Here is a 26,338-nt window from a genome sequence, read left to right on the forward strand (position 1 = left end):
TTAGGCCAGTCCTGGCCATTGCCTTGGTGTCACAAACACTAACTGAGTGGGCTAAGCTTTTGCCCCGTGAACTAGAGGGTGAGCAGATTCCACCTGCTTTTGCTGAGTTGGCGGAACAGTTGGTCCAGGGGTTGCAGTTTGTCTGCGATTCCTCTTTTTCTGTGGCTCCCCTGTTTTCTAAGCTATCGGTTTCGGCAGTGGTGTTTAGGTGTGTATTGTGGCTTAAGTGTTTGTCTGCGGACCAGACTCTAAAAAATCTGTGACTGATTTACCCTTTTCAAGGCGATCATCTGTTTGGGGCTACCCTGGATGATGTCATTAAGAGTCTCACAGGGGGGAAGAGTACCTTTCTTCCATAGCCTGTGAAGGGAAAAGAACCTCGTTGCAGACGTGGCCATCTTTCTCGACTCTCACCTGTGCCTGGGGTGGGGGGCATCTTCGCTGGTTTCCGGGCCCATGGACCTTCTCGGTAAATGACAAATTTTTTTCTGGCCGGTTACAGGAGTTTCGTTCTTGCCCTGTGGAAAGGTTCTTCCCTTTCCCTGTCCTCTGTCCCTGGACCGATTTCAAGCTCTCTTTGGGGTGGTGCAAGACCTGCTGCTTCGGGTGTGATCGTCCCAGTTCCGGTATCAGAGCGGTTTCAGGGTTTTTTTTAAAACCTGTTCATGGTTCCAAAGAGGGCAGGGTACTTTCAATTCTGGACCTCAAGGCCCTGAACTGCTTTGTGCAGGTACATAAGATTCAGTATGGAGTCCATTCGCACAGTGGTGGCATCCCTTCATCAGGGGGAATTTCTTGCTTCTCTCGACATCATGCATGCTTACCTGCACATTCCAATATGTGCTTGACACCAGCGCTTCCTCTGTTTTGCTGTGGGAGAGGAGCATTATCAGTTAGTGGCATTACCCTTTGGTCTCGCCTCCGCTTCTCCGGTCTTCACAAAAGTGTTGGCCCTGGTTCTGGCATTGCTACATCATCAGGATATTACAGTACTGGGCTACTTGGTCGACCTCCTCTTGGGAGCGGAGTCCTCTGCTGCCCTGATGGACGATGTAGATCACTATACAGACCCTGAAAAGGTTTGGTTGGCTTTTGAACTACCAGAAGTCTGCTATGATTTCATCCAGAAAATTGGATTATCTGGGTCTGACTCTGATTTCAGCTCTAGCCAGAGTGTTCCTTCCTCTGGACAAACTCCAGAAGTTGCATACTGGGATTTATCTACTGCTGTCCAGCAGGTGGTCCTCCCTCCCTGCATGCGGGTGTTGGGCCCTATGGTATCTACCTTCGAGGCAGTTCCAAATGAGGTCCCTTCAAAAGGAGATCCTGGTGAAACAAGTGTCTGAGGTCTCTGGACAATCAGATTCGGCTGAGCTGGTAAACCAAGGGGTCCCTGGTTTGGTGGCTTCCCTCTCTGGCCCTTTGGCAGGGCAAATCCTTTCTCCCCTTGTATTTGACAGTGGTCACCACGGATGCCAGTCTGTCCGGGTGGGGAGTTGTCCTGGGACTGAGTTCCAGTCCCAGGACAACTGCAGGAATTGTTGGACACTGGAGTAATCCAGATTACCGATAAATGTCTTGGAACTTCAGGGCGATCAGGCTGTGCCTGGATCACTGGACAGATCAACTCCTGGGGGCTCCCAGTATGGATCCAGTCAGACAATGCCACTGCATCAATCACCAGGGCAGAACAAAGAGTGTGTTGGCAGCCCTGGAAGTAGCGGGCATCCTCCGGTGGGCAGATCACTCTGCTCCAGCCCTCTCTGCCGTACACATTCCAGGAGTGGAAAACTGGCATTCGGCAGGCATTGAACCAAGGGGAGTAGTCCCCCCAAGGTGGATCTGTTGGCGTCCTGACTCAACAGAAAGGTACTGACGTTTGTGGCAAGGTCACGGGATCCTCTGGCGAACGCCACAGACGCTCTGGTGGCCCTGTGGGGCCAGTATCATCTGATCTACACCTTTCCTCCTCTCAGGCTTCTGCTGTGGCTTTTGTGCAGGATTAAGAACAAAGGGATTTTGACCTCCTTCAACGAGGTGTCTAGCAGAAATTGGCCTTGAGGTGTCAGCCTTGGCGGTCTTCTTTCAGCGACCCCTGACAACGCACTCCCTGGTTTGTACATTTATTCAAGGGGTTCAACATCTGACTCCACTGGTGCTGTCTCCTCTACTGCAGAGGGATCTGAACTTGGTGCTTTCAGTTCTCCAGAAGCCTCCCTTTGAAAATATTCAGGAGATTCCCCTGCTTATGCTGTCCCAGAAAGTGGCTTTTTGGTGGCTATCACCTCTGCTCGCAGGGAGTTGGAGCTGGCGGCGTTATCTTGTTGCACCCCCTACTTGGTGGTCTACAAAGATAAGTTAGTTCTTCACCCATGTTCATCGTTCCTTCCTAAGGTATTCTCTGATTTTCATTTGAATGAGGACCTTGTGTTGCCTTCCCTGTGTCCAAGGCCCACACATCCTAAGGAATTTTTTCAGGCGATTCAGGTGTATCTGGCAGCAGCAGAGTATTTTCGGAGGTCGGATGCACTGTTTGTGATCACAGAGAGGCCAAGAAAAGGGCTGTCCGCTTCTTCTGCAACTATTTACAGATGGATCCAACAGACGGTTACATAGTACATAGTTACATAGTTTGTGAGGTTGAAAAAAGACATCAGTCCATCCAGTTCAACCTATGATGTGTGTGTGTGTTTGCTGTTAACCGTACATTGTATACCCCTGTATGTTGTGGTCTTTAAGGTGCCCATCTAATAGTTTTTTGAAACTATCGATGCTCCCTGCTGATACGACTGCTTGTGGAAGCGAGTTCCACATCCTTACTGCTCTGACAATAAAGAACCCCTTACGTATTTTAAGGTTAAACTGTTTTTCCTCTAGTTTTAGTGAGTGGCCACGTGTCTTATTGTATTCCCTTTCTCTGAAAAGTTTGTTCCTTATGCTAGGGTCGCCAGTAGGGATGATGGAACTTTTGAAAAGTTCGGTTCGACCAGAACACCCGAATTTCAGGAAAGTTCGGTTCGGATTCCAGAACCCCATTGAAATCAATGGGACCCGAACTTCTGGAATCAAAAAACACAATTTTGAAGCCCTAAAACCCAATAAATGCCCCTAAAAAGTGCCTAGGGTTCTGGGTCATGCCCCATTAACTATTAATCACTCAAAAAAAGTTCTTAAAAATTTTCATTTTTGATAAAAAAGCCAATTATTGAAAAAAAAAAAAAGAGAATTTTTTTGATTTTGGATTTAGTATCTGGGGGGGTCTAAAAAGTGTACATGTGAAGTTTCAGCTCTGTAGCATGTCCAGAACCATAAAAAAAAAAAGATTGTTTGTATTAGAAAACTTTCAGCACAGGAGTATGGCTTCGCTGCTGTAACACCTTGCCGGTTTAATAGAAGGCATTTTTTTGGGTTCTTTGCAGTCAGGAAAAACATCTGAACTTGTGTATAGTGGTACTGTGCACAAGTTCTGATGTTTTGCCTGCCTCCAAAAACCCCCAAAAAATGCCAGCAAAAACACACCTGGGCATTTTTTTTTTTGACGCTAGCGTTTTTTTTGGCACTTTTTGGGGTTCTTTTGAGGCAGGCAAAACATCTGAACTTGTGTATAGTGGTGTATATACACACATACATATATTTATATACACACCTAGACATATATAGGTGTGATAGTAGCAGAAATATATGCTTGCGCTAATGAAATCATTTACAGTAATATATTTCTGCTACTATCACACCTATATATGGCTAGGTGTCTATATACATATAATTATGTTTTGTATATATACCACTATACACAAGTTCAGATGTTTTGCCTGCCTCAAAAGAACCCCAAAAAATGCCAAAAAAAACGCTAGCGTCAAAAAAAAAAAATGCCCAGGTGTGTTTTTGCTGGCATTTTTTGGGAGTTTTTGGAGGCAGGCAAAACATCAGAACTTGTGCACAGTACCACTATACACAAGTTCAGATGTTTTTCCTGACTGCAAAGAACCCAAAAAAATGCCTGCTTTGAAACCGGCAATGTGTGAAAACCGAGGAGAGAAGCTAACCCCCTGATCTGAAAGTTTTCTAATACAAACAATCCTTTTTTTTTCTGGTTCTGGACATGCTACAGAGCTGAAACTTCACAGGTACACCTTTTAGACCCCCCAGACACAAAATCACACAAAAAAAAGTTCTTAAGAATTGTCATTTTTGATAAAAAAAACAATTATTGAAAAATTTAAAAAAAAAAAAGAGATTTTTTTATTTTTACTTTGGATTTAGTATCTGGGGGGTCTAAAAAGTGTACATGTGAAGTTTCAGCTCTGTAGCATGTCCAGAACCATAAAAAAGATTGTTTGTATTAGAAAACTTTCAGCACAGGAATATGGCTTCTCTGCTGTAACACCTTGCCGGTTTAATAGCAGCCATTTTTTTGGGTTCTTTACAGTCAGGAAAAACATCTGAACTTGTGTATAGTGGTACTGTGCACAAGTTCAGATGTTTTGCCTGCCTTCAAAACCCCCCAAGAAATGCCAGCAAAAACACACCTGGGCATTTTTTTTTTGACGCTAGCGTTTTTTTGGCATTTTTTTGGGTTCTTTTGAGGCAGGCAAAACATCTGAACTTGTGTATAGTGGTATATATACACACATAATTATATGCATATAGACACCTAGCCATATATAGGTGTGATAGTAGCAGAAATATATTACTGTAAATGATTTCATTAGCGCAAGCATATATTTCTGCTACTATCACACCTATATATGTCTAGGTGTCTATATAAATATATGGATGTGTGTATATACACCACTATACACAAGTTCAGATGTTTTGCCTGCCTCCAAAACCCCCCAAAAAATGCCAGCAAAAACACACCTGGGCATTTTTTTTTTGACGCTAGCGTTTTTTTGGCATTTTTTTGGGTTCTTTTGAGGCAGGCAAAACATCTGAACTTGTGTATAGTGGTATATATACACACATAATTATATGTATATAGACACCTAGCCATATATAGGTGTGATAGTAGCAGAAATATATTACTGTAAATGATTTCATTAGCGCAAGCATTTATTTCTGCTACTATCACACCTATATATGTCTAGGGGTATATATACAGACATATATGTGTATATATACCCCCTATACACATGTTCAGATGTCATGTCTGACATCAAACATGTCCTCAAAAAAGCACTGGCAGTGGCAGCCCCTGCAGCATAAAAAATGCTTGGCTGGTGAGAAGCCATATTCCAGTTCCGAAGCAACTCAGAGAAATTATCATTTCTCTATAGCGGTCACCCTGCTATGGAAGGGTTTTGTCACCCTTCCATAGCAGTCACTGTCAGTTAACCCTACAATACACTACGGTCCCCTTACACTTAACACTTTCCCTACAGAAACTAAATTTTTGAAGCTAACTTAAGTGTAAAGGAGCACTCTAACTACACTAGATATCCCTTTCCTCACACTAATAAATAGCTAAATGACACTATTAAAGTAAAATTAACAGAACTGCTTCCACTCTCTTCCATGTCCAGTATAACAATGCTAGGAATATGGCGGGGGCGATCTTATATACTGGGGGGAGTATTCACTAATGATTGGTCTAGGGACCCCCTAGTCACTCCAATCACATTCCTAGCATTCTCCTGCCCCCTCAATTGGCTAATGGTTCTGGTCCAATCAGGGGCTTTTAAAGCCCATTTCCTGAAGCATTGCATTTTGGTCAGTTCTGGTTGCCGAATTCCGAACTTTTTGGGCAAAAAGTTCTAAATTCGGCCGAACCTCGAACACCCAATGTTCGGGCCGAACCGATGGTCGACCCGAACCGTTCGATCATCCCTAGTCGCCAGTACAGTATTTGTACATTGATATCATATCCCCCCTCAAGAGTCTCTTCTCCAGAGAGAATAAGTTCAGTGCTTGTAGTCTTTCCTCATAGCTGATGTCCTCCATTCCCCTAATTTTTGTTGCCCTTCTCTGTACTCTCTCCAGTACCAGCACATCCTTTCTGAGGACCGGTGCCCAGAACTGGACAGCATACTCCAGATGTGGCCGGACCAGAGTCTTGTAGAGTGGGAGAATAATGTCTTTATTTCTGGAGTGAATCCCCTTTTTTATACATGCCAGTATTCTGTTGGCTTTGCTTGCAGCGGCTTGGCATTGCATGCCACTGCCAAGCCTGTTGTCCACTAGTACCCCCAGGTCCCTTTCCATCTTAGATTCACCCAGAGGTTTCCCCCCTAGCGAGTAGCTTGCTTTCGTGTTTCTGACGCCCAAGTGACCCAGGTCTATTCCATCAAGGGTCAGGTTCCTCCTTTCCCTGAGACCCGCACTTTACTCGGGTGCTTATGCTGCTTGGGCCTTCTGTCATCAGGCGTCAGTGCTGCAGGTTTGCAAGGCGGCCACTTAGTCCTCGGTGCACACTTTTACTCATTTCTACAAAGTGGATGTGTTGGCATCTGCGGATGCTTCCTATGGCTGCAAGGTTTTGCAGGCTGCTGTTTAGAGGGTCTGTTCCCTCTTTGGGGGTGTATTGTTCAGGTTGAGCTTCAGTTGTTTTTGTTGAGCTCCTGTTTACCTGGTTGGCTATTGTGTTTAGTCTTGGGATTTTTTTGTGTCCCACCCCTCATGTTTGGCACTGCTTGGGGGTGTCCCTGTGGTTTAGTGTCCTACTCCTGTAGGGGGCAATATAACCCTGTGGTTCTGAATAATGGAGAGCTGTGTCTGTCAATGAACTCAGAGAAATTGATTTTACTGTTTTGTTTTTTTTTGCTAGAAAATTACATAGAACACCCGAACATTATATATATATATATATATATATATATATATATATATATATATATATATATATATATATATATATATATTGTGACAGGAAGTCAGGTAAATCTGTGATTCTAGTCACAGACAGGAGCTACACTTCCACCTGGGTTAGACAAATCACCAATTACTATAGGGTGTCGGCTGCAGAGGTAGCCAGAACTGTCTAAGGAAGTTGAAAGGCCTTCAGCTGTTCGGAATGAGGAAGTTAAGGCCTCTATAATTTGTCCAAAGGAAGTCTATGGATTGCTGCCTCCTGTCGCCGTGTGGGCTTGGAGAGGAGGACAGACAGATGTGTGCCTCCCGACGCCGTGTGGGCATGGGAGAAGGACTGCTGCCTCCTGTCGCCGTGTGGGCTGGGAGAGGAGGACAGACAGATGAGTGCCTCCTGACAAGCTGGTGAGCATGGGAGAAGACCCCCTGAAGTGATGTGCGCTAAGGAGGGTAAACAAGTGTGAAGACTTCTCAAAGGTGAGAACATGGACTGTTTTGCTATGTGGAAAGAAAACAAAGGGACATGTTCCATATGAAGAGGAAAAGGGACATGTTAAATGAACTGTTTGCCGTGTGAAGAGATAAAACATGGACTATTGAGAGTCTGCTGTATGACCAGCCAAGTCTGCGAAACAGTAGGTTGGGGACAGACTTCATTAGATAGGTTCCAGTGTGTGAGAAGGTAGCCGCCCACAGTGGCAAGGATTTTTTTGTTTTATTTTATTTTGGCTGTTTTGAGGCTTGCAATTGTGTGAAGTAAATTGCATGAATAAATCAGTGTTGTTTGCAACCACTGCTCGGCTATCTCTCTGTGAAAACGCACCCCCAAAGGGGTCATCCACGCCTACCACTGAGCTAATCCCTTACATATGGTGGAGGATGCGGGCAGAAGCAGAGATCCCTGCAAGGAAGTGCATATGTTTGATGAACTTTGTCTGGTGCACGAGATTGCACAATCTATGTGTGCAGGAGAGAAGATCCTGAAAGAGAAAAAAACGTGTTTTAAAGAGACAGCGGTCTCAAAATTTTTGATGAACTTTGTTGTGTCTGGTGCAAGGGACTGCACAAACTGTGTGTGCAGGAAAAGAGATCTTGAAAGAGAGAGAAAAACTACATGTGTTAAAGAGACAGTGGTCTGAAAATTTTTTGCTGGACTGTGAAAAATTTGTTTGTGGATTTTGAAGATGGGGCATTCAAAACGCCTGAAAAATGCAAAGATAGATGAAATGAGAGACCGGATTCTATGGATGGAGGGGATGCTACCGTCTGAACCAGCCCCATCCATGCCTGAACGGAATCGGCTAAAGAGAAAGGTTGTTGTCCCTAGCAACACTGGGGAAAATGCGGATTTTCAGCGGAGCTTTGCAGCTCAACAAAAGACTCACCAAGAGAGCATGGCAGGCTGGAAACAGAGACGCCAGCAGCCAATGGAGGCCATCGGTTTGGAGGAAACCGAGTATGTGTGCAGGGCTGAGTTGGATGCCTTGGAATGGAAAATGGAAGAAAAGGAACGAGCCCTGGAGTTGCTTAGGATGGAGCATAGAAACGTGCAGGCTCAGGTGTTCCAGTGGGAAGAATCCACTGCTCTTCTTTTTTCCGAGTTGCACAAACGCAGAGAGACTATAATGGAGAAAGATACCATCCTCATGGAAAAGGAAAGTGAAATTCAGACTTTGCAGAAGCAAAGTATGTGTGAAATGTTGGAGTTGCGTAATCAGCTGGAAAAAAGTCTTCAGTGTTTGGAAGCTACAAAAATAGTCCTGCAGGGGGCGCAGGAACAGAATGTCGCTCTGAAAACGACATTGTCTCTCAGCGACAACGAGAAAAGTGAAAGAGAGGCTAAATTACTGAGTACTGTGTATGAGCTCACCACTTTGAGCAATGTGGTAGATGAATTACGTGCAGACTGTGAAAGTTGGAAAGGTGAAGCCCAACGTTTCCAGCAGCAGTTAAAGGAGAAAGAAGCCTGTGTGGCAGAATTACAGTCTCATTCCCAGAAACTAGCCAATGAGGTGAAGGCTCTTCTGCAGGGAAAAGGATATTCTGAACACAAGAGAAAAAAAGTAGAGGCACAGCTGCAGGAATCGCAAGTCAAGGTGTCAGAAGGTGACCGAGTGTGTGCTAAGCTGTCAGAGAAGCCAAACCGATTGCAGGTTGAGTTGGACAGTGTCACAAATCAGCTTTCTCAAGCAGACAGAAAATCTAGAGAAATTGCAGAAGATTTTTCTATCTTGGAATCGCAGCTGCAAGACACACAGGAACTCTTACAGGAAGAGAGGTGTCAAAGGCTGAGTTTTAGCACAAAGCTCAAACAAATGGAAGATGTGAAAAATGGCTTCCTGGAACAATTAAAAGAGGAGGAGGAAGCAAAGAAAAACCTATCAGAGCAAGTCGCAACATTGCAAGCTCAGATAGCGGATATGAAAAAACGCATGGAAGAAAGCGTTGGTTCATTAGAGTGTGTTGAAGATGTGAAAAAGAAGTTTGATCAGATGCTTGGTGAGGAGAAGACTGTGTCTGCAAAATGTGCAGAAGAACGCGACCGTGCAAAAACGGAGGCGCGTGATAACGAGAGCAAAGCCCTGTTCTTGGCTCGCTCCTTGGAGGAAGCTCTAGAGTGTAAGGTTGAACTAGAAAGAGTTAACCAACAGCTGTGTACAGAAATGGAAGATTTGGTCAGCTCCAAGGATGATGTTGTGAAAAGCGTTCAGGAGCTAGAAAAGTCTAAGCGAGACTTAGAACAGCAAGTAGAAGAGATGAAGTTTCAGTTGCAGGAACTGGAAGAGGAATTACAGGCAACAGAGGATCTGTCCCAAAGAGGGGATAGTGTGCCTGATGCAGTTTTTAAAAGGATCAGTGTTTTGGGGTCTGTCCTGAGTGAGCCTCAGAAATGTGATGACATGTTGTTTGAATCACCCCTTTGGAATAAACCGTTCCTTCAAAAACTTCAAGCATTGGAAAATGTATCATTAGAGCTTCAGCAAACAAAGGAGTTGTGTAAGAAATGTGGTAATTTCTCAGTTCAGGCTGAAAACCTAGTGGAGAAAACTAAAGCGCAGAAAACTAAAGCAAGTGATATAAATCTGGGAGAAAAAAGCAAACGCCCCCTAGTGGAGAAAACTAAGGCTGTTGGTGAAAACGTGAAGCAAATGAATAAGTGCCTTTCAGGGAAGATTTCTAAAATGGAACTGAAAGACAGGTGGCAGAAGTTTGATCGTGATCTTGAGATGCATTCCATGTGGAATTCAGATAGAGAAAAGGAACTAGGTGACCTTGAGCTGTCAAATAGTTCAGCAGAAAGTGCATTGAAGAAATCTGTAATGGATACTACCCATATCGCAGGGTTCAACTGTGTTGTTGCCTTTGACCCATATGTTGGTGGAAGGAAAGTTGATGATGTCTCTGGAAAAATGAACAGGGGTCACTATGAAGAAATGTGTGACAGCTTGTTGTGGCAAATGGAAGGCCCTCTGCACAGCACCTTAGAGCAAGCTAAGCTCAAGAAACAAAGAGTCAATGATTGTGTACTGCTGTATGGAGAGGCAACTCAAGTCACAGAGGGACGTCAAGAGTCCCTACTTGGAACAAAGCTTAGTGAAGCAGAGGTTCTCAAAGTTTTGTGGAAAACATTTATGGATTGCAGAGAGAGGCGGCTCAAGAATGTTGAAGACATTAAGACTAGCCCAATTGAGTTGCCTATGGATCACGGTCCTCCATGGCGGATAGGACAAACTTGTATGCAAGACAAACTTGAGAAGAAGCGAAATGATGCCAAAAATGCAGTGGAAGAATGTGTATGTGAGATGAGAGACAAACTGTGTGACATTTATGAGAAATCTGTCAATGAAGATGACAGAAACAGTTTCATCCGTCTACGTGAGGATAATAGAAGGCTTATCAGTGAGAGTCAAGAGAAGTGCCTGACACATGCGTGCCATGAAAACTGTGTCCCAACCCTAGGGTTGAAACGAGAGGGGGGGTATGTGACAGGAAGTCAGGTAAATCTGTGAATGTAGTCACAGACAGGAGCTACACTTCCACCTGGGTTAGACAAATCACCAATTACTATAGGGTGTCGGCTGCAGAGGTAGCCAGAACTGTCTAAGGAAGTTGAAAGGCCTTCAGCTGTTCGGAATGAGGAAGTTAAGGCCTCTATAATTTGTCCAAAGGAAGTCTATGGATTGCTGCCTCCTGTCGCCGTGTGGGCTGGGAGAGGAGGACAGACGTGTGCCTCCCCGACGCCGTGTGGGCATGGGAGAAGGACTGCTGCCTCCTGTCGCCATGTGGGCTGGGAGAGGAGGACAGACAGATGAGTGCCTCCCGACAAGCTGGTGAGCATGGGAGAAGACCCCCTGAAGTGATGTGCGCTAAGGAGGGTAAACAAGTGTGAAGACTTCTCAAAGGTGAGGACATGGACTGTTTTGCTATGTGGAAAGAAAACAAAGGGACATGTTCCATATGAAGAGGAAAAGGGACATGTTAAATGAACTGTTTGCCGTGTGAAGAGATAAAACATGGACTATTGAGAGTCTGCTGTATGACCAGCCAAGTCTGCCCAACAGTAGGTTGGGGACAGACTTCATTAGATAGGTTCCAGTGTGTGAGAAGGTAGCCGCCCACAGTGGCAAGGATTTTTTTTGTTTTATTTTATTTTGGCTGTTTTGAGGCTTGCAATTGTGTGAAGTAAATTGCATGAATAAATCAAAGTGTTGTTTGCAACCACTGCTCGGCTATCTCTCTGTGAAAACGCACCCCCAAAGGGGTCATTCACGCCTACCACCGAGCTAATCCCTTACAATATATATATATATATATATATATAAAGCAGAGGCTCTAGAGAATAATATGGTGGGTATTGAAATTTTTTCTGTCACATGGTATTTGGAAAAAATTGGAAAAAATACACTTTAATAAATTTCAATGCACAAAAACAATAAATACAATATAATACCCAATTGTTTTGTAAAATATAAATGATGAATTTATGGCAAGTAAATAAATACCAAATATATAACTCTTTAAAGCGCCACCTATGGGTAATTCACAGGCAGCGCAATTTTAAACGCCTTTACAACTTACCACTTTAGATTTACACAAAAATGGTTTGTTTACAACCAGCAAAACCGGAAGTGACAAAATACTCATTAAGGGGGAGGCATTCTGTCTACTAACCACCAAGGGCATCATACCCACTGACCACTAATAAAGTGGTTTTAGCAGGGGTTCCCAGAGACCTGAAAATTATTTCAAAGGTTGCCCTGAGGTAAAAAGTTTTAAGAAAGACGGGTTTAGGACATCAGTGATCAGTCCTGGTAATATTTCCTCAGAAGTGTTAGGCAAGATGAAAATGCAATCTGGCATATTTGGTAAATCAATGAAGGGCAGTGAAATAATGGACTTTGTATATAGTGGGGTTGATTTGATAACGGAAAAAAGACTGTTCATTTTGCAAGGGAATTTTTCCCAGAGCATAGTGACTGAGATGAGTCATCAACAAAACTTTTTTCCTTGCTTGTGATTGGGTATACTTTGCAAAGTGAAATGTCATCACATTTACTAAACTCTAGAGAAAATTTACTTGCAAAGTATAAAAGCCTATTTGCCTTTAGTATACTGTATCAACCCCAATATGTATTACTTATTTTTATAACTTATGTTTTCACATGCTTTTATGGTCATTCTTCCCAGGGGACTGCAAAAACAGCTGTGTCTACAGAATGTTCTTATAAAAGCATTTATTGCACACAACAAATTGCATGTCTAGGCACAGATGCATGCAGATAATCAAACTTTCACTATTTACCATACAATAGGTACAAAATAAAACAAATGGGCACATTTCTGTACATTTTAAACGACCACTATTATACTACTGATGTGTTGTATTTTGAGCTAGCATTAATCTACTTTGCAACTTAGTACTATATCAGTGCACTGAGGATAATGGTTCACCTTTGAAGCCATCCTTAGAAAATAGAGTGTGACAAATATGTTATAGGCATTAATTAAAATAACCTCACAGTAATATCTTTTTATGAGAGAAAATATTTTTGTTCAAGGTGAATTGCTCGGGGCAGAGCAGAGAGGCAAACGTATAAAAGAATAATCCTTTAAATTGTGTTTAAAATTTATACAGTGAAATCTTTCACGCAGGAATGACTTGTCTCCACTGTTAAGCTATAAAATTGATCAGACTGCATCAGTTCCTATAACACCTTACAACAGTCCCTGCAAAAGATCATAAGTTTTGTGTTATTCAGAAGTTTAGGCATTAAGGCAGAACTAAACCCTCCTAAATCTTTACAACAAGGGAGGCTGCCATCTTAAATACAGATAAGATGCAAGGCTTAATAATATTGGTTTATGCAAAAAAAGTTATAAGGAACAGAGTACTTAATGAGCAACCATAAACACCAGGTACCCGCTCCCACTTCTGGGTAAGATCACCGCAATCGTGCGGTGATCTACGTGATTTTTGGCCCCTCCTCTTTTCCCCTGCTGCCATCTGAGAGACACACAGGTCCCAGAAGACAGCAGGACCATTCAGAAAGCATGACTCGCGCATGTGTAGTAGGAAACAGACTGTGAAGCCCTTAGGCTAAGTTCACATGTAGGCGTTTTTGGGGAGTTTTTCTGCTCTAGGATCAACTCAAAAAATGCCCAACAAGACAAATCCTATTCATTTCAATGGCCCCTGTTCACATCTGAGCGTTTTGACGTTTTAAGCAAAACGCCCAACGCTCAAAAAAGTGCATGAGCTTCTTTTTGGGCAGATTACAGGCGTTTTTATTTTTTCCATTGGTTACTAGTCAACCTAAAACGCCTGCACAAAAACACCTGTAAAAACGCCTGTAAAACGCCTGAAAAAACGCCCATAAAACGCCTTAAAAAACGCCTGTAAATAGCAACGCCAAGATGTGAACGTAGCTTTAGTGAAGATACCGGTGCTTGCACCCGGAGCTGATGGATCTGCTTGGCGTGCCAACATCGCGGGCTCCCTAGACAGTATTTGTAGCTGCTGACTTCTAATTTTTTTTTTCCCAGGCTGGAACTCCTCTTTAAGAACATAAATCCAGTGGCTTTCCATCCTGGAAATGTCCCGCCCGATAAAGATGCTCCTGCAATGTCTAGTGAATCTATTAGTAGCCAAAAAAGTGAGCCCTCAGGGTTTTTGCCATGATGCTGTGCATAATGCTTAATAGAGACACTGTGTCCTGAAAGGCCTTGCCTAATACTGGCTTTATGCTCCTTTTCTCTAACCTGCATGGTTCTCAATGTGCGGCCCACATATTGCAGGCTGCAAGGAAAAAGGATAAGGTAGACCACATTTATCATGGATGAGGAAGTTATAAAAGATTTAATATCATAAGTCTTGGAAGTGACTTGGGTCTGAAAACTACACATTTGCCTATCACGTAGTTTGTTTAATTTGCACACTGCACATTTACAACAGGGGAAATACCCTTTCATATCCAGGAAACATGTAGTCTTATTGGGGGCATCGTAAAGCCTCAATGGTTGTACACCCCAAAAAATCCCTTGTGGAGAATCTGGAATACTTGGACCTAGGAGTCGATCTTTCTTCAAGACCTTCCAGTGTTTAGAAAATATCCTGTTAATATCAAAATATTGGTGGCAATAAGAGGTAATAAAGGAAAAAAAAAAATCTTTAGCACTATCATTATTTCTAGTCCTATCCCTAACATACTCTCTCTATCCACATTACCAACTTGTGAGATTAGTCTGTCCAACTCCCCAGCATTATAGCCCCTATCAACAAATCTGCACCATAACCTGCTTTAAATAGTTATCAGGTAATTACGCCTCAATCTAATGAACTGACTTCTAGGGACAGATCTTAGCCAAGAGGAATGATGGAGTCTCCCCTGGCCAATAAAGCTGTTACGGTCTGTCTCCTTGAAGTAAGTTGTAGTAATCAAGGAGCTGCCATCTTAGCTTATGTTTGATCTGCAGTTGCCATGGAGCTGCTTATGTGATCTATTATGACAACCGCCGTTTGATGGCTTGACAGTTCAGTTGAGAGCACAAACAACTGTGACAGTTATCATTCATCGCATGCCTTAAATGTTACTGTTTTGGAAAACCGTTAAATCAGTGGGCTTAGTTTCACTTTAACTTACAGCCAGCTGTTGATAATTTCTCAGGCTAAGGTATTATTAAAGTAAAATTAAAAGGTGTAATTTCCATTTTATAAACTTACCCTAACCTAATACTTGATGTTACTTTTACATTTTACATGCTTACCGTTCCAGATGTTTTTTTTAATGCAATAAATATAGAGCTTGGTACATTCTCCACTATTGGAAGTAGCCATTGGCTCCCAGTGCTGTCAATCAAAGTCAGTGTCGATGTAGCAGGGGGCGAGGCCTGAGTCCCGCTGTGTGTGTCAATGGACGTAGCAGCGGGGCTCAGGTGTGAGCACTGAGGAGTGCCCCAATGGGAAGAGGTTTACCATGGGGGCACTAGACAGAGGGGAGGGGCCAGGAGTGGTGGCAGGGGACCTAAAAAGAGGAGGTTCATGGTTGCTGTGTGCAATTCCATTGCACAGAGCAGGTAAGTATAGACATGTTTGTTATGTAAATAATTAAAAAAAAATAAAAAAGGTGCCTTTACAATCCCTTTACCTACAACATGATTAAATCAACCATGCATTTCCACATAACACTTCATAGCAGCACTTTGAGGTAACCCCAAATAGCCGCCACAGCTGTATCCCATACTGGCTCTATAGTATTCATGTAAATAGCCTTATTTCAATATTAAAACCACTAAACATAAACCGGTAAAAGGAAAAAAAAACAAAGCATATATTAGCATATAGCATAATAATGGCAAATGTCTCAATTTAACCAAATACCCACAGATAAGCACTAGCCTGTCCTAGGAAGATATATGCACCACAGGTAAGAAATGTATATGTGCCACATTCACTATATGTCCCACAACCTATAGGGGTAAGTATATTAGTAACCCTACAGTAATAAACTACCACAATAAGTTTCAAATGTATTATAGTGGCACCCACCTGTTGCCCAGAGATGTACATCAAATACCTTGCTTAATTGACAGATCCTAATGATTACAGGTAGTGCAACAGTACAAGCATTCAGCAGCCATAAGGAAATAGTATGACTGTAGGCGATACATATTAATGAACACTGGTTATAATGTCAACAATAAATTTACTTACAGATATGTATTGTTTTAGGACCGGATTATGCTAGCCAATTACAGCCAGGCCCTTTAAGAGGCTTGCGAATACTGGGCTAAGCAGGGTTTATGTTTCTGCATGATGATATGAGCTTTTAACTGGAAGAGGACTGGTCCTAGATAGTAGAATGGTACGTCTGGCAGGGACATTACCAAGAGAAGATAAAAGTATTGCGGCAAAAGTTGCTATTTTATTTTACCAGGAACCAGGAACAAAGCAATATTTAAATAAAATGAGCCTGGAATTGGGCTTTAATCTGAGTTCTCTTGGATTTCACAACCATTCAGAACCTCAAAGGGTCAGGTTTAAACCTGAGACGGGGTAGTGAAAACCCTCTTAGTTCTATCATCATAAATCCTAACCTACTTCACCTAAACCTGAAAATAGGCTTAGAATAAAGTTTCCGTTTAGTAAGGGAGATAGGAAGCATATAGAAAATCATTTGTTTGATGTGACCTAATGGTTTAAATTATGTTACCGATATGATGTGTTTTCAAATCCTTATAATTGTTGTGGACGGATTTCCACAACAATGCAACATGACAAACTGCTTATACAGTAAATGTATCACTTTCTGCTCTTCTACCCACAGCTTGGTGTAACGGCCCAGCTGCTAACAAACCGAGGTGTTATCCACCAGTTCATGGGGAAGTTGCCAAATGCCATGAGAGATTATCAATCAGCAATTGCAGCCAATCCAAAATACTCTCTGGCTTACTTCAATGCAGCTAATCTGTATCTTCACAACCGTCAGTTCTCACAGGTAATGTCTCCAAATTAAGATGTTAAAAGATTGTAATCAAATCTTATTTCTTACCAGGAAGAAATCAATTCACATGTCAACATAGGGTGGTACTGTGGACACAACCTGATAAACTGTGCCTCGTCCTAAATTCAGTGATATTGGTTGGCAGAGAGAGAATGGACTTTAATTGCACCACAAACTCATATCTGTTAAAATTTAAACATTTTATTATCCATAGCAAAAGAGATTAAAATTCATATTCAATTTCCTACCAGGGCTGATATTTGTACCAGCAATCATTTTGTTTGTGATGTAAATTGAATATGAATTTTAATCTCTTTTGTTATGGATAATAAAGTGTTTAAATTTTAACAGACAGTAGTTTGTGGTGCCATAAAGTCCATTCGCTCTCTGCCAGAGCATAAGAGGTTGTGGGAGTAAATGGAGAGCTTTTTTTAATAGAATAGCCACTCCTGTCTTTTTTTTTTTTTTTTTTTTTTTTTAGGGTTAGAGGCTAAATGCCTCGGAGAGAAGTATCTGGATGTAAACACTAGAGTGCTTTTTTATATCAAAATGTGTCTCTTGTACAAATACTACTTCTTCCCTCGAGTCTCTGAAGCTCCTCACTGCCAGATGTCTTTTGAAGTTAGAATTTAGGCCATTGACATTAAGTGAGTATACCTGTATCATGAATAAAATGGAAGGTGATGGCGCTGCTTATTGTATAAGGTGCAAATAAATATAAGATGTTTGAATGTACAATATTAAAACATAAATATGATTGAGGAATAAGTAAATAGATAAAAGATGCGGAGGTAAAAAATCAATAACCAAGTAAAAAGATCAAACGTATGGTGTTGTAAGGGATATAGAATAATCTAAAAATATTTTAGAGGTATATAAGAGGAACAACCACCAGAGGGCGTAATAAAATTGCAAGATATGACAATAAATATGCTTGTGTATATGCCAAAAATAAAAATAAATATATAAATATATGACAATACTAAATGAATTGATAAAACTTATAAAAGGTGTTGGTTCCGCAAGTGATAATATAAATAATAGTGGATAAATTAAATGATAAATAAATAGTGAAAAAGTGATAAATGTGCGGGAAACTTTTATGCACGGGATAGGTGTGCAAAAAACGGTTGGTATAAAGTGCAACAAGAGGTGATAACAAATCAATGAATATATCAAGGTGGATCAAAAATTGAATGAATGTGCCAAAAAATTAATTATTTTGCGGGTGGATAAAAAGGTGCGGGAGATCTATTTGTGCAACGTGCAACAAAAATTGTGGCGTCTTCTGCCTAAGGCAGAAGACGTCACATGACGAAACGCGTACAGCGCCGTCACGTCACTTCCGGTTCCGGTCTCTAGTTGGAACGCATTGCGTTCCGGGACGCCGATACCTCGCTGTTTTCTCATTTTGTATATGTGAGTACCCATTTTGCTGCTGGAATTAATATTAAACTTTTTAGCAAAACGATAATACACTATCGAGCTCTCTTTTTCCATGATCCTTCCATCCATATACCCTTGAGTGGCCATACTCGATCTACCCACAAGGCTTTGGATACCACAACATTAACACAGGACCCTACTACCGGACCCCACTTAGGACACTCCGGACCCCATATCACATCTCCCCTAGGAAGGGAACTACTACACAGAGCCAGGATTAAAAGACACCTCTTCAGTACCCGCTCTATACCCCTGTGTGGGGTGGGTACATCTGGTGAGTAGGTCTTTCTACCAGGGGCCACTTTACCACTCACCAGTCGCCCACCTTGGGGGTCACCGTAAGACATCCTGTTCACCTATATTTTTGTTATCACCACTACTTTATGGACTCATTTTTATTATATGGACTGATTTAATACCACAATTTTTTTGCACGTTGCACAAATAGATCTCCCGCACCTTTTTATCCACCCGCAAAATAATTAATTTTTTGGCACATTCATTCAATTTTTGATCCACCTTGATATATTCATTGATTTGTTATCACCTCTTGTTGCACTTTATACCAACCGTTTTTTGCACACCTATCCCGTGCATAAAAGTTTCCCGCACATTTTTCACTTTTTCACTATTTATTTATCATTTAATTTATCCACTATTATTTATATTATCACTTGCGGAACCAACACCTTTTATAAGTTTTATCAATTCATTTAGTATTGTCATATATTTATATATTTTTTATTTTTATTTTTGGCATATACACAAGCATATTTATTGTCATATCTTGCAATTTTATTACGCCCTCTGGTGGTTGTTCCTCTTATATACCTCTAAAATATTTTTAGATTATTCTATATCCCTTACAACACCATACGTTTGATCTTTTTACTTGGTTATTGATTTTTTACCTCCGCATCTTTTATCTATTTACTTATTCCTCAATCATATTTATATTTTAATATTGTATATTCAAACATCTTATATTTATTTGCACCTTATAAAATAAGCAGCGCCATCACCTTCCATTTTATTTATCTATCTTAATAGCCTTTGGCTATAGTTTAAGGGAGGCTGCAGCTTATTTGTGCACATACTTTATCAATCCCTTGACATCCTTAGCGCGGATTTATTTAGTTACATACCTGTATCATGGTGCTCATTGGGGGTGGATGAGTGTTGAAGTGGAGGAAAGTGGTAGGGAACACAGTCTATCTAGCCTGGGGGTCCAGGGAAGCCAGTTCCAAAAGTGTGAATGAATGCCACCATTAGAGGATGCCTCAGCGAACCCAGGAGTGAAGAGCCAAAGAAAAAAGAGAAAGGAGAAAAGCACATGAGATGTAAGCAAAAACCAAAAATTAAAACTTTGATTAACAGTATTAAATTGAACGTTCCATATTACCTCCATTGTTCATAATTATGAAGGAACTTTTAATCACAATCTACGCTGAGGTGGGTAATGTCAGAAACAAATTGTCTACCACTTATACTTATCTAGGACCTGCGTAAGTATTACGTTGAGCTGGGGGGGAAGCCTAAAAAAGGTAACAGCATTAATAGCGAGCAAACTATGAATCATAACTGGGAGTGCACCAGAACGAACTGGGGGACCAGAGTGGAGAGCGCTCAGGTCATTTGGCTTAGACAGCCGCTACCTCTCCTCCGGGCCACCATTTGGATCCGTCTAAACTCCAACATGTGCTGGCTTTAGGTTACCTTAACCAACAATAGATTACTATTGAGATCTATTTTTGATGACCTGGTGACCCGGGCATGGCTTCATATGTTCATTATCCTGTTGGGAAATATCTTTGGTGACATTTGAACTTTGTTTTTTTTTTTTTTCATGCAGCCATTGTGGACCATGTTTGAACTAATAAACAACATTGCACTATATTGGATACATGCACACAATTTATCTTGGCCAATCTTCTGTTGCAGTGATGCTTTGCTTTTCAATATTCTATGCTTATATACTGGTGCAAGTTGGTTGTTGTCTGAGCCAGTACATGACCATATAAACTGTAAATATTCAGCATCAATAACCTGATGATTTTATTTGCTTTGTGAATTTACCCTCTGAGTAGGAAAATTGAGCAGACTAGCTTGAGTGAAGAAAATTGCAATGCCCCCTCAATTGCAAAAGAACACACTCACCCTGCGCTCTACTTTAAACAGAGATAGTCAAGGAGATATAGATGTACTTATGTGACCTCAAAAGGTCTCAGCAGCTGTTATAATCAAAGCAATATTCTAACAAAGGTGTATTCGACAATCTAAATATTTAGAAAAAATCAACCACACTAACCGCGCTAGTGAATGGATTTGCTTCAGACAAGGTATATAAATGAAATGATAACAGGCAAATGGTGCAGTTTAACAAAACTAGCCAGTTTACATGGATAACAGTCCAAATGTCGAGGGAAGGAGAGGATCCAACAGAGTTTGCGAATTGTCTAAACGCGAAACACACTGGATCTATTTAACAGAATCCTTACATCCCAAAGGTTTAAACATTGATTTGGATATAAATTGTTTTATTAGTAATTATTAACCACTTGCCGACCGCCGCACGACTATCTACGTGGGCGGTCAGCCCCTCACAGGCAAAGTGACGTAGGTCTACGTCGCTCGCCTGTGAGGGTTTAGGGAGCGAGCGCGCGCCGCCGGAGGCGCGCTCCCGCTCCCGCGTGGTCACGGACCCCCCCGCGCGCGTGACCGGCGGACCCGATCGCCGCCGGCCACTCTGCGATCGGCGGGGGAGAGGGAGATAGTCAGGCAGCTTGTGTAAACAAGCTGCCTGTCATTCTCCTCTCTGTATGAGAGCTGATCACATGGATCTACTATGTAGATCCATTGATCACTCTGCATACAGTTGAAGCCACAGCCAATCACAGTTAGAATCACGCCCCTAGGGACACACACAGCCCCTCCCTCTCAAATAAAGTTAACCCCTTCACTACCAGTGCATTTTTACAGTAACAGTGCATATGTATAGCACTGATTACTGTAGAAATGTCACTGGTAACCCCAAAAGTGTCAAAAATGTCAGTCAAGGGTCCGATCTGTCCGCCGCAATGTCGCAGTACCGCAAAAAAAATCGCAGATCGCCGCCATTACGCGTTAAAAAAAAAAACAACAAAAATGACAAAAATCTTTCCCTTTGTTAGTAAACGCAATAACTTTTGCGCAAACCAATCAAAATACGCTTTTTGCGATTTTTTTTACCAAACATAGGTAGCATAAAACAAATTGGCCGAAAATATTAAAAAATTTTGATTTTTACATTTTTTTTTGGGGGAATTTCATATAAAAAAAAGGGAAAAATATTGCTATTTTTGCAAAATTTACGCTCTTTTTTTGTTTATAGCGCGTGATCAAAAAATCGCACAGGTGATCAAATACCACCAAAAGAAAGCTCTGTTTGTGGGAAAAAAAGGACGCCAAATTCGTTTCGGTACAGCGTCGCACGACCGCGCAATTGTCCGTTAAAGTCACGCAGTGCCGAATCGCAAAATGCCCTCTGGTCGTTTAGCAGCCAAATCCTCCGGGGCTTAAGTGGTTAATCATGTGGTGTTCCGGTTCTATAATAGTTGTGTTTATATTAATCTTTATCATCTTATTATTCTTATCCAGCTTTTTTCTCGATGTGTGCTATTTTATTTGTTGATATTTTAGTATTTTAAGAAATATTTTAATTATTTATGATATTTGGATACATTTTAGCAAGGATAGGGTCATAGGTATACACTGAGTGTATGCATGATTATGTATTTTAATTTATGGTAATGTATATATACATATGTGCATTTTATATGACACTTTGTCCAAACACTCTTCTACCAATCTGTTTTCAGCTTTTTATTTTTCCCATGATTGGTATATTGGATACATCTAATATTTAAATTGATTAATGTGGTTTATGACCTAATGTTGTTCATATGTGAAATGAAGGGCATTCAATACGATACATGGATGCGGTATTTATAGATTGTTTTTGGTCATAAGTAAGCATTAATTCAGGGTATCCATATGCCCGGGTCTTCGCTAGTGTGTGGACATCCGTGGCAGACATCGGGAGTAGACAGTTGTGTGTATCGTCGCCCTGGGCGGAAGTCCGGCGGCAGGCAGTGACGTTGTCCTGGGCGGAAGTCCGCTTGCAGGAAATGACGTTGCGCAACGGAGGAGGACGGTCTACGTTCACTTCCGGGTATCGGTGCTGTTGCCGAGTGCGCATGCGTCGTAGTACAGTTAAAACATAGGCGGACCGCGCCGTGCACACACGCTCTCGGAGGAAGTCTTAGTGACGAAACGTCAGGGCGTGTGTGCGCGGTCGCCTTTCAATTAGACTGACGCCTGGCTACGCTATGATCTTTATGCATTACACGGATTGAGTGATGGTCATCAAGCGTCTATGTATATTTTTTGAATGCCTTCATTCAGATCTAATTTTGTAAGTAGACATCTTGAGGGGAGTGGGGTCATACTTGTGTGTACTTTTTAACAATAAATTTTGCGGAAATTACACTATATGCCCCTTACTCTTCATTTACATGTCATCATGAATGGAGTGACATATAGGGATGTAACAATATTGACGATATCGCGATATCGTATCGTCGTGGTCGTCTAGATATATCGTCGTGGTCGTCTAGATATATCGTCGTGGTTGGGTTACAATATTAAAAGGACAGGTGTCCCGTCAAAAAGCAAGAGCAATAAACACAGTCCCGCGGAACAAATCATTGTTAACTACATAGACCAGAGTTTAAGGATTTTTTTTACGTTTTTTTTTTTTTTTTTTTCTTGCAATGTAGATATTTTGATCTTTCTGATGAAAAACATGAACTAAGCTAAATGATAGGTCAGTGTTTTTTTTTAAAGGCTTTTTGACTGACTATTTTATTTAAGTTTAAACCTGACTTAACTTGATCTTTGTTTGCACTTAAAGGGAATTGCCTATTGTTTGTTTACAATTGTTCTAGCTGCTTCTTAACTTGAACATTGCACAGAAGAATCAGTTATGCAACCAAATATTACTATACAGAATATTGATGTTCCCGACTACAGCTTGCACTTTAAAAGCACTATGTGATCAGTGTTTTATGTTGTCATGGATCCATAAATACAACAATAAATTGCCTGTTGACTGGCAAAAGCAGAATAAATGTCGGTATTTTTTCGCTATTATCATCACAAACACTATCATGAGCTATTTAACAATACCGTGAGCTTTTCCACAATATCGCAATAAATATCGTACCGCGAGGTCAATATCGAAATTGTATCGTACTGTGAGATTTTGATATTGTTACATCCCTAGTGACATATGAAGGTTAATAAGGTATTAAGGAGATCCGAGCATTCGGGGGTTGGAGACGTCCATATGGTGATTTGATTTCACTCTGAGGAAGTGTTTTTGACTATTAATCTGGTGAGTTCCAGAGGAGAGGAGAGCACCTGTGATTGGTTGAATTGTGGTGTATCAGAGTTCCTTCACACCACATGTCAGGGGATGTAGGGCCGGACGCAAACAGCAAAAAAAGGAGGAATTTCGACTAAATGGTATTTATAACCTAGCAGATGTGACCTTGACTAAAAAAGAATTGAATATATTGCATGCAGGTCTAAAATGTGCCAAACAGAAACCGGTAAACAAATTCAATGTGTACGTGGATTTGCATAAATACATAAGAAAAATAAATCTTAAGAAATATTATCTTAATCCGGCACGATCGGTAGGCTCTACTAGAGCTAGACTGATGAATTACTCAATGGGTGTTGACAGTGGACTTAAAAATAATTCACTGTTTAACCCACAACAGTCCTCGAATCAGCATATTGAGGTATTTAAAAACCTTGTGATTCGTGACCTCAAGGAGATTCCCACAAAGAAAGTGGTGAATCCCAGATACATTCAGGATGGGTTACAATCTCTTGAAAAAAGAAAAGATGTGATTATCAGACCGGTGGACAAGGGGGGAGGTGTAGTATTATTGAAAAAGGAATCCTATCATGCCCAACTGACCTCCCTTCTCGCCGATGCTGACACATATAGAGTTTTGGAAAAAGACCCTACCTTACAGTATAGACGCGAACTGAGTGCACTGATAGATAGAGGTTACGATACACATATTCTTTCTAAAAAAGAAAAACAATACCTTGTACCGAGTTTTAGTAGAGTTCCAACTATTTACACCTTGCCGAAGGTGCACAAAGATCAAGTAAATCCCCCGGCTAGGCCCATTGTAAATGGGATACAATCGGTTTCATCTAGATTGGGGGAATATTTAGATCACTTTTTACAAACTAGTGTGATCCAATTGAGATCGTATCTACTTGACACAAAGGCATTTCTTCTGTCGCTTAAGGATTTGGTTTTACCTAATAGTGAGGACATCTTCCTGGTAACAGGGGATGTAGCCTCATTATATACGATCATACAACATGAGGATGCCTTTCTGGCATTCAATTGGGCTTTTAGCAAACGGGGTGACATTCCTGAGTGCCAAAAGAGATTTTTGAAGGATGCCTTGGACTTTTGTTTGGCACATAATTATTTTTGGTTCAACAATGTGTTTTATCAGCAACAGAGAGGTGTGGCAATGGGAGCCAAGTTCGATCCAAGCCTGGCAAATATATTCATGGGCGAGTGGGAGGACCGCTACATATATGCCACCCAATATAGAGAACTATTAATTTATCTTCGCTATATAGACGATTTGTTCTTTATTTGGGCAGGGAACGAATCCTCTCTTTCGGAATTCTGTGGGAAACTGAATAAGAATTCCAATAATATAAAATTGGATTTCAATTGGAGTCGAACGAACATTCATTTCCTGGACGTGGAGATATCCCTTCTGGAAGGTGGTCTAAAGACCAAGGTCTATTTTAAGCCCACTGACCGGAATGGATATCTCCCCGTCCAGAGTGGCCATCATCATAAATGGTTGTCCAACATTCCGAGGGGACAGTTTCTCAGAGTAAGGAGAAACTGCACCACGGACGAGGATTTTGTAGCCCAGGCCCAAGTCAGAAACAAAGATTTGTGGAAAAGGGATATGAAGTCAACAAATTGGACACCACTATTGCCGAGGTAGGGAGTCTCTCACAAAATGAATGTCTTAGGGATACAGTGAGACAGCCCACACGTGAGCACGAATGGAGTTTTTTAACCCAGTATAACGCACAGTATCAGGAGGTTGAGCAGATTTTTAAAAAGCATTGGCCTGTATTATGTATTGACAAAATTTTGAATGGGTTACTACCTGAGAACCCTTAGTTCATATATAGGCGAGGACCCACCTTTGGAGACCAAGTGGTCAAAAAAAGTGTTGGACCCCCCGATTAAACCTAAAATATTTTGGGATAAGACTGTAGGTTTCTTTGCATGTAGAAAATGCAAAACATGAAGACAGGTGCGTTCACACCTGAGGAATCTTACAACGTTTACATCTCCTTCTAACGGACAATGCTTTCAGATAAAAGACCTAATAACATGTAACAGTACGCATGTTGTGTACTGTTTACAGTGTCCATGTAATCTGCTGTATATTGGAAGAACTAAACATACCATCGCCATCAGAGTGTTGGAGCATATTACAAACATTAGAAATGGTTTTAAGGATCACAACGTATCCCTACATTTTCGTGACTATCACAATAGTGATCCCACACATCTCAAATTTTGGGGGGTGGAAAAGGTTGATCCAGTGTGGAGAGGATCCAACAGAGTTCGCAAATTGTCTAAACGCGAAACACACTGGATCTGTTTAACAGAATCCTTACATCCCAAAGGTTTAAACATTGATTTGGATATAAATTGTTTTATTAGTAATTATTAATCATGTGGTGTTCAGGTTCTATAATAGTTGTGTTTATATTAATCTTTATCATCTTATTATTCTTATCCAGCTTTTTTCTCGATGTGTGCTATTTTATTTGTTGATATTTTAGTATTTTAAGAAATATTTTAATTATTTATGATATTTGGATACATTTTAGCAAGGATAGGGTCATAGGTATACACTGAGTGTATGCATGATTATGTATTTTAATTTATGGTAATGTATATATACATATGTGCA

The 26,338-nt window shown here is 41.2% G+C and overlaps 1 protein-coding gene across 1 annotated transcript in view; it reads left to right on the forward strand.

The window, feature by feature from the left end:
• The window catches only part of LOC309569394 (uncharacterized protein), a 326,566-nt gene that overhangs the window by 291,561 nt on the left and 8,667 nt on the right, over positions 1 to 26,338 (forward strand). Inside the window, exon 30 of the mRNA XM_082275209.1 lies at positions 16,629 to 16,799. Within this exon, the coding sequence (XP_082131335.1) occupies positions 16,629 to 16,799 (171 nt within the window). The remainder of the gene's footprint in view (positions 1 to 16,628; positions 16,800 to 26,338) is intronic.

Source organism: Pelophylax lessonae, assembly GCF_965119305.1.
Source record: "Pelophylax lessonae genome assembly, chromosome: 13".
In the NCBI taxonomy this organism is placed as follows: domain Eukaryota; kingdom Metazoa; phylum Chordata; class Amphibia; order Anura; family Ranidae; genus Pelophylax; species Pelophylax lessonae.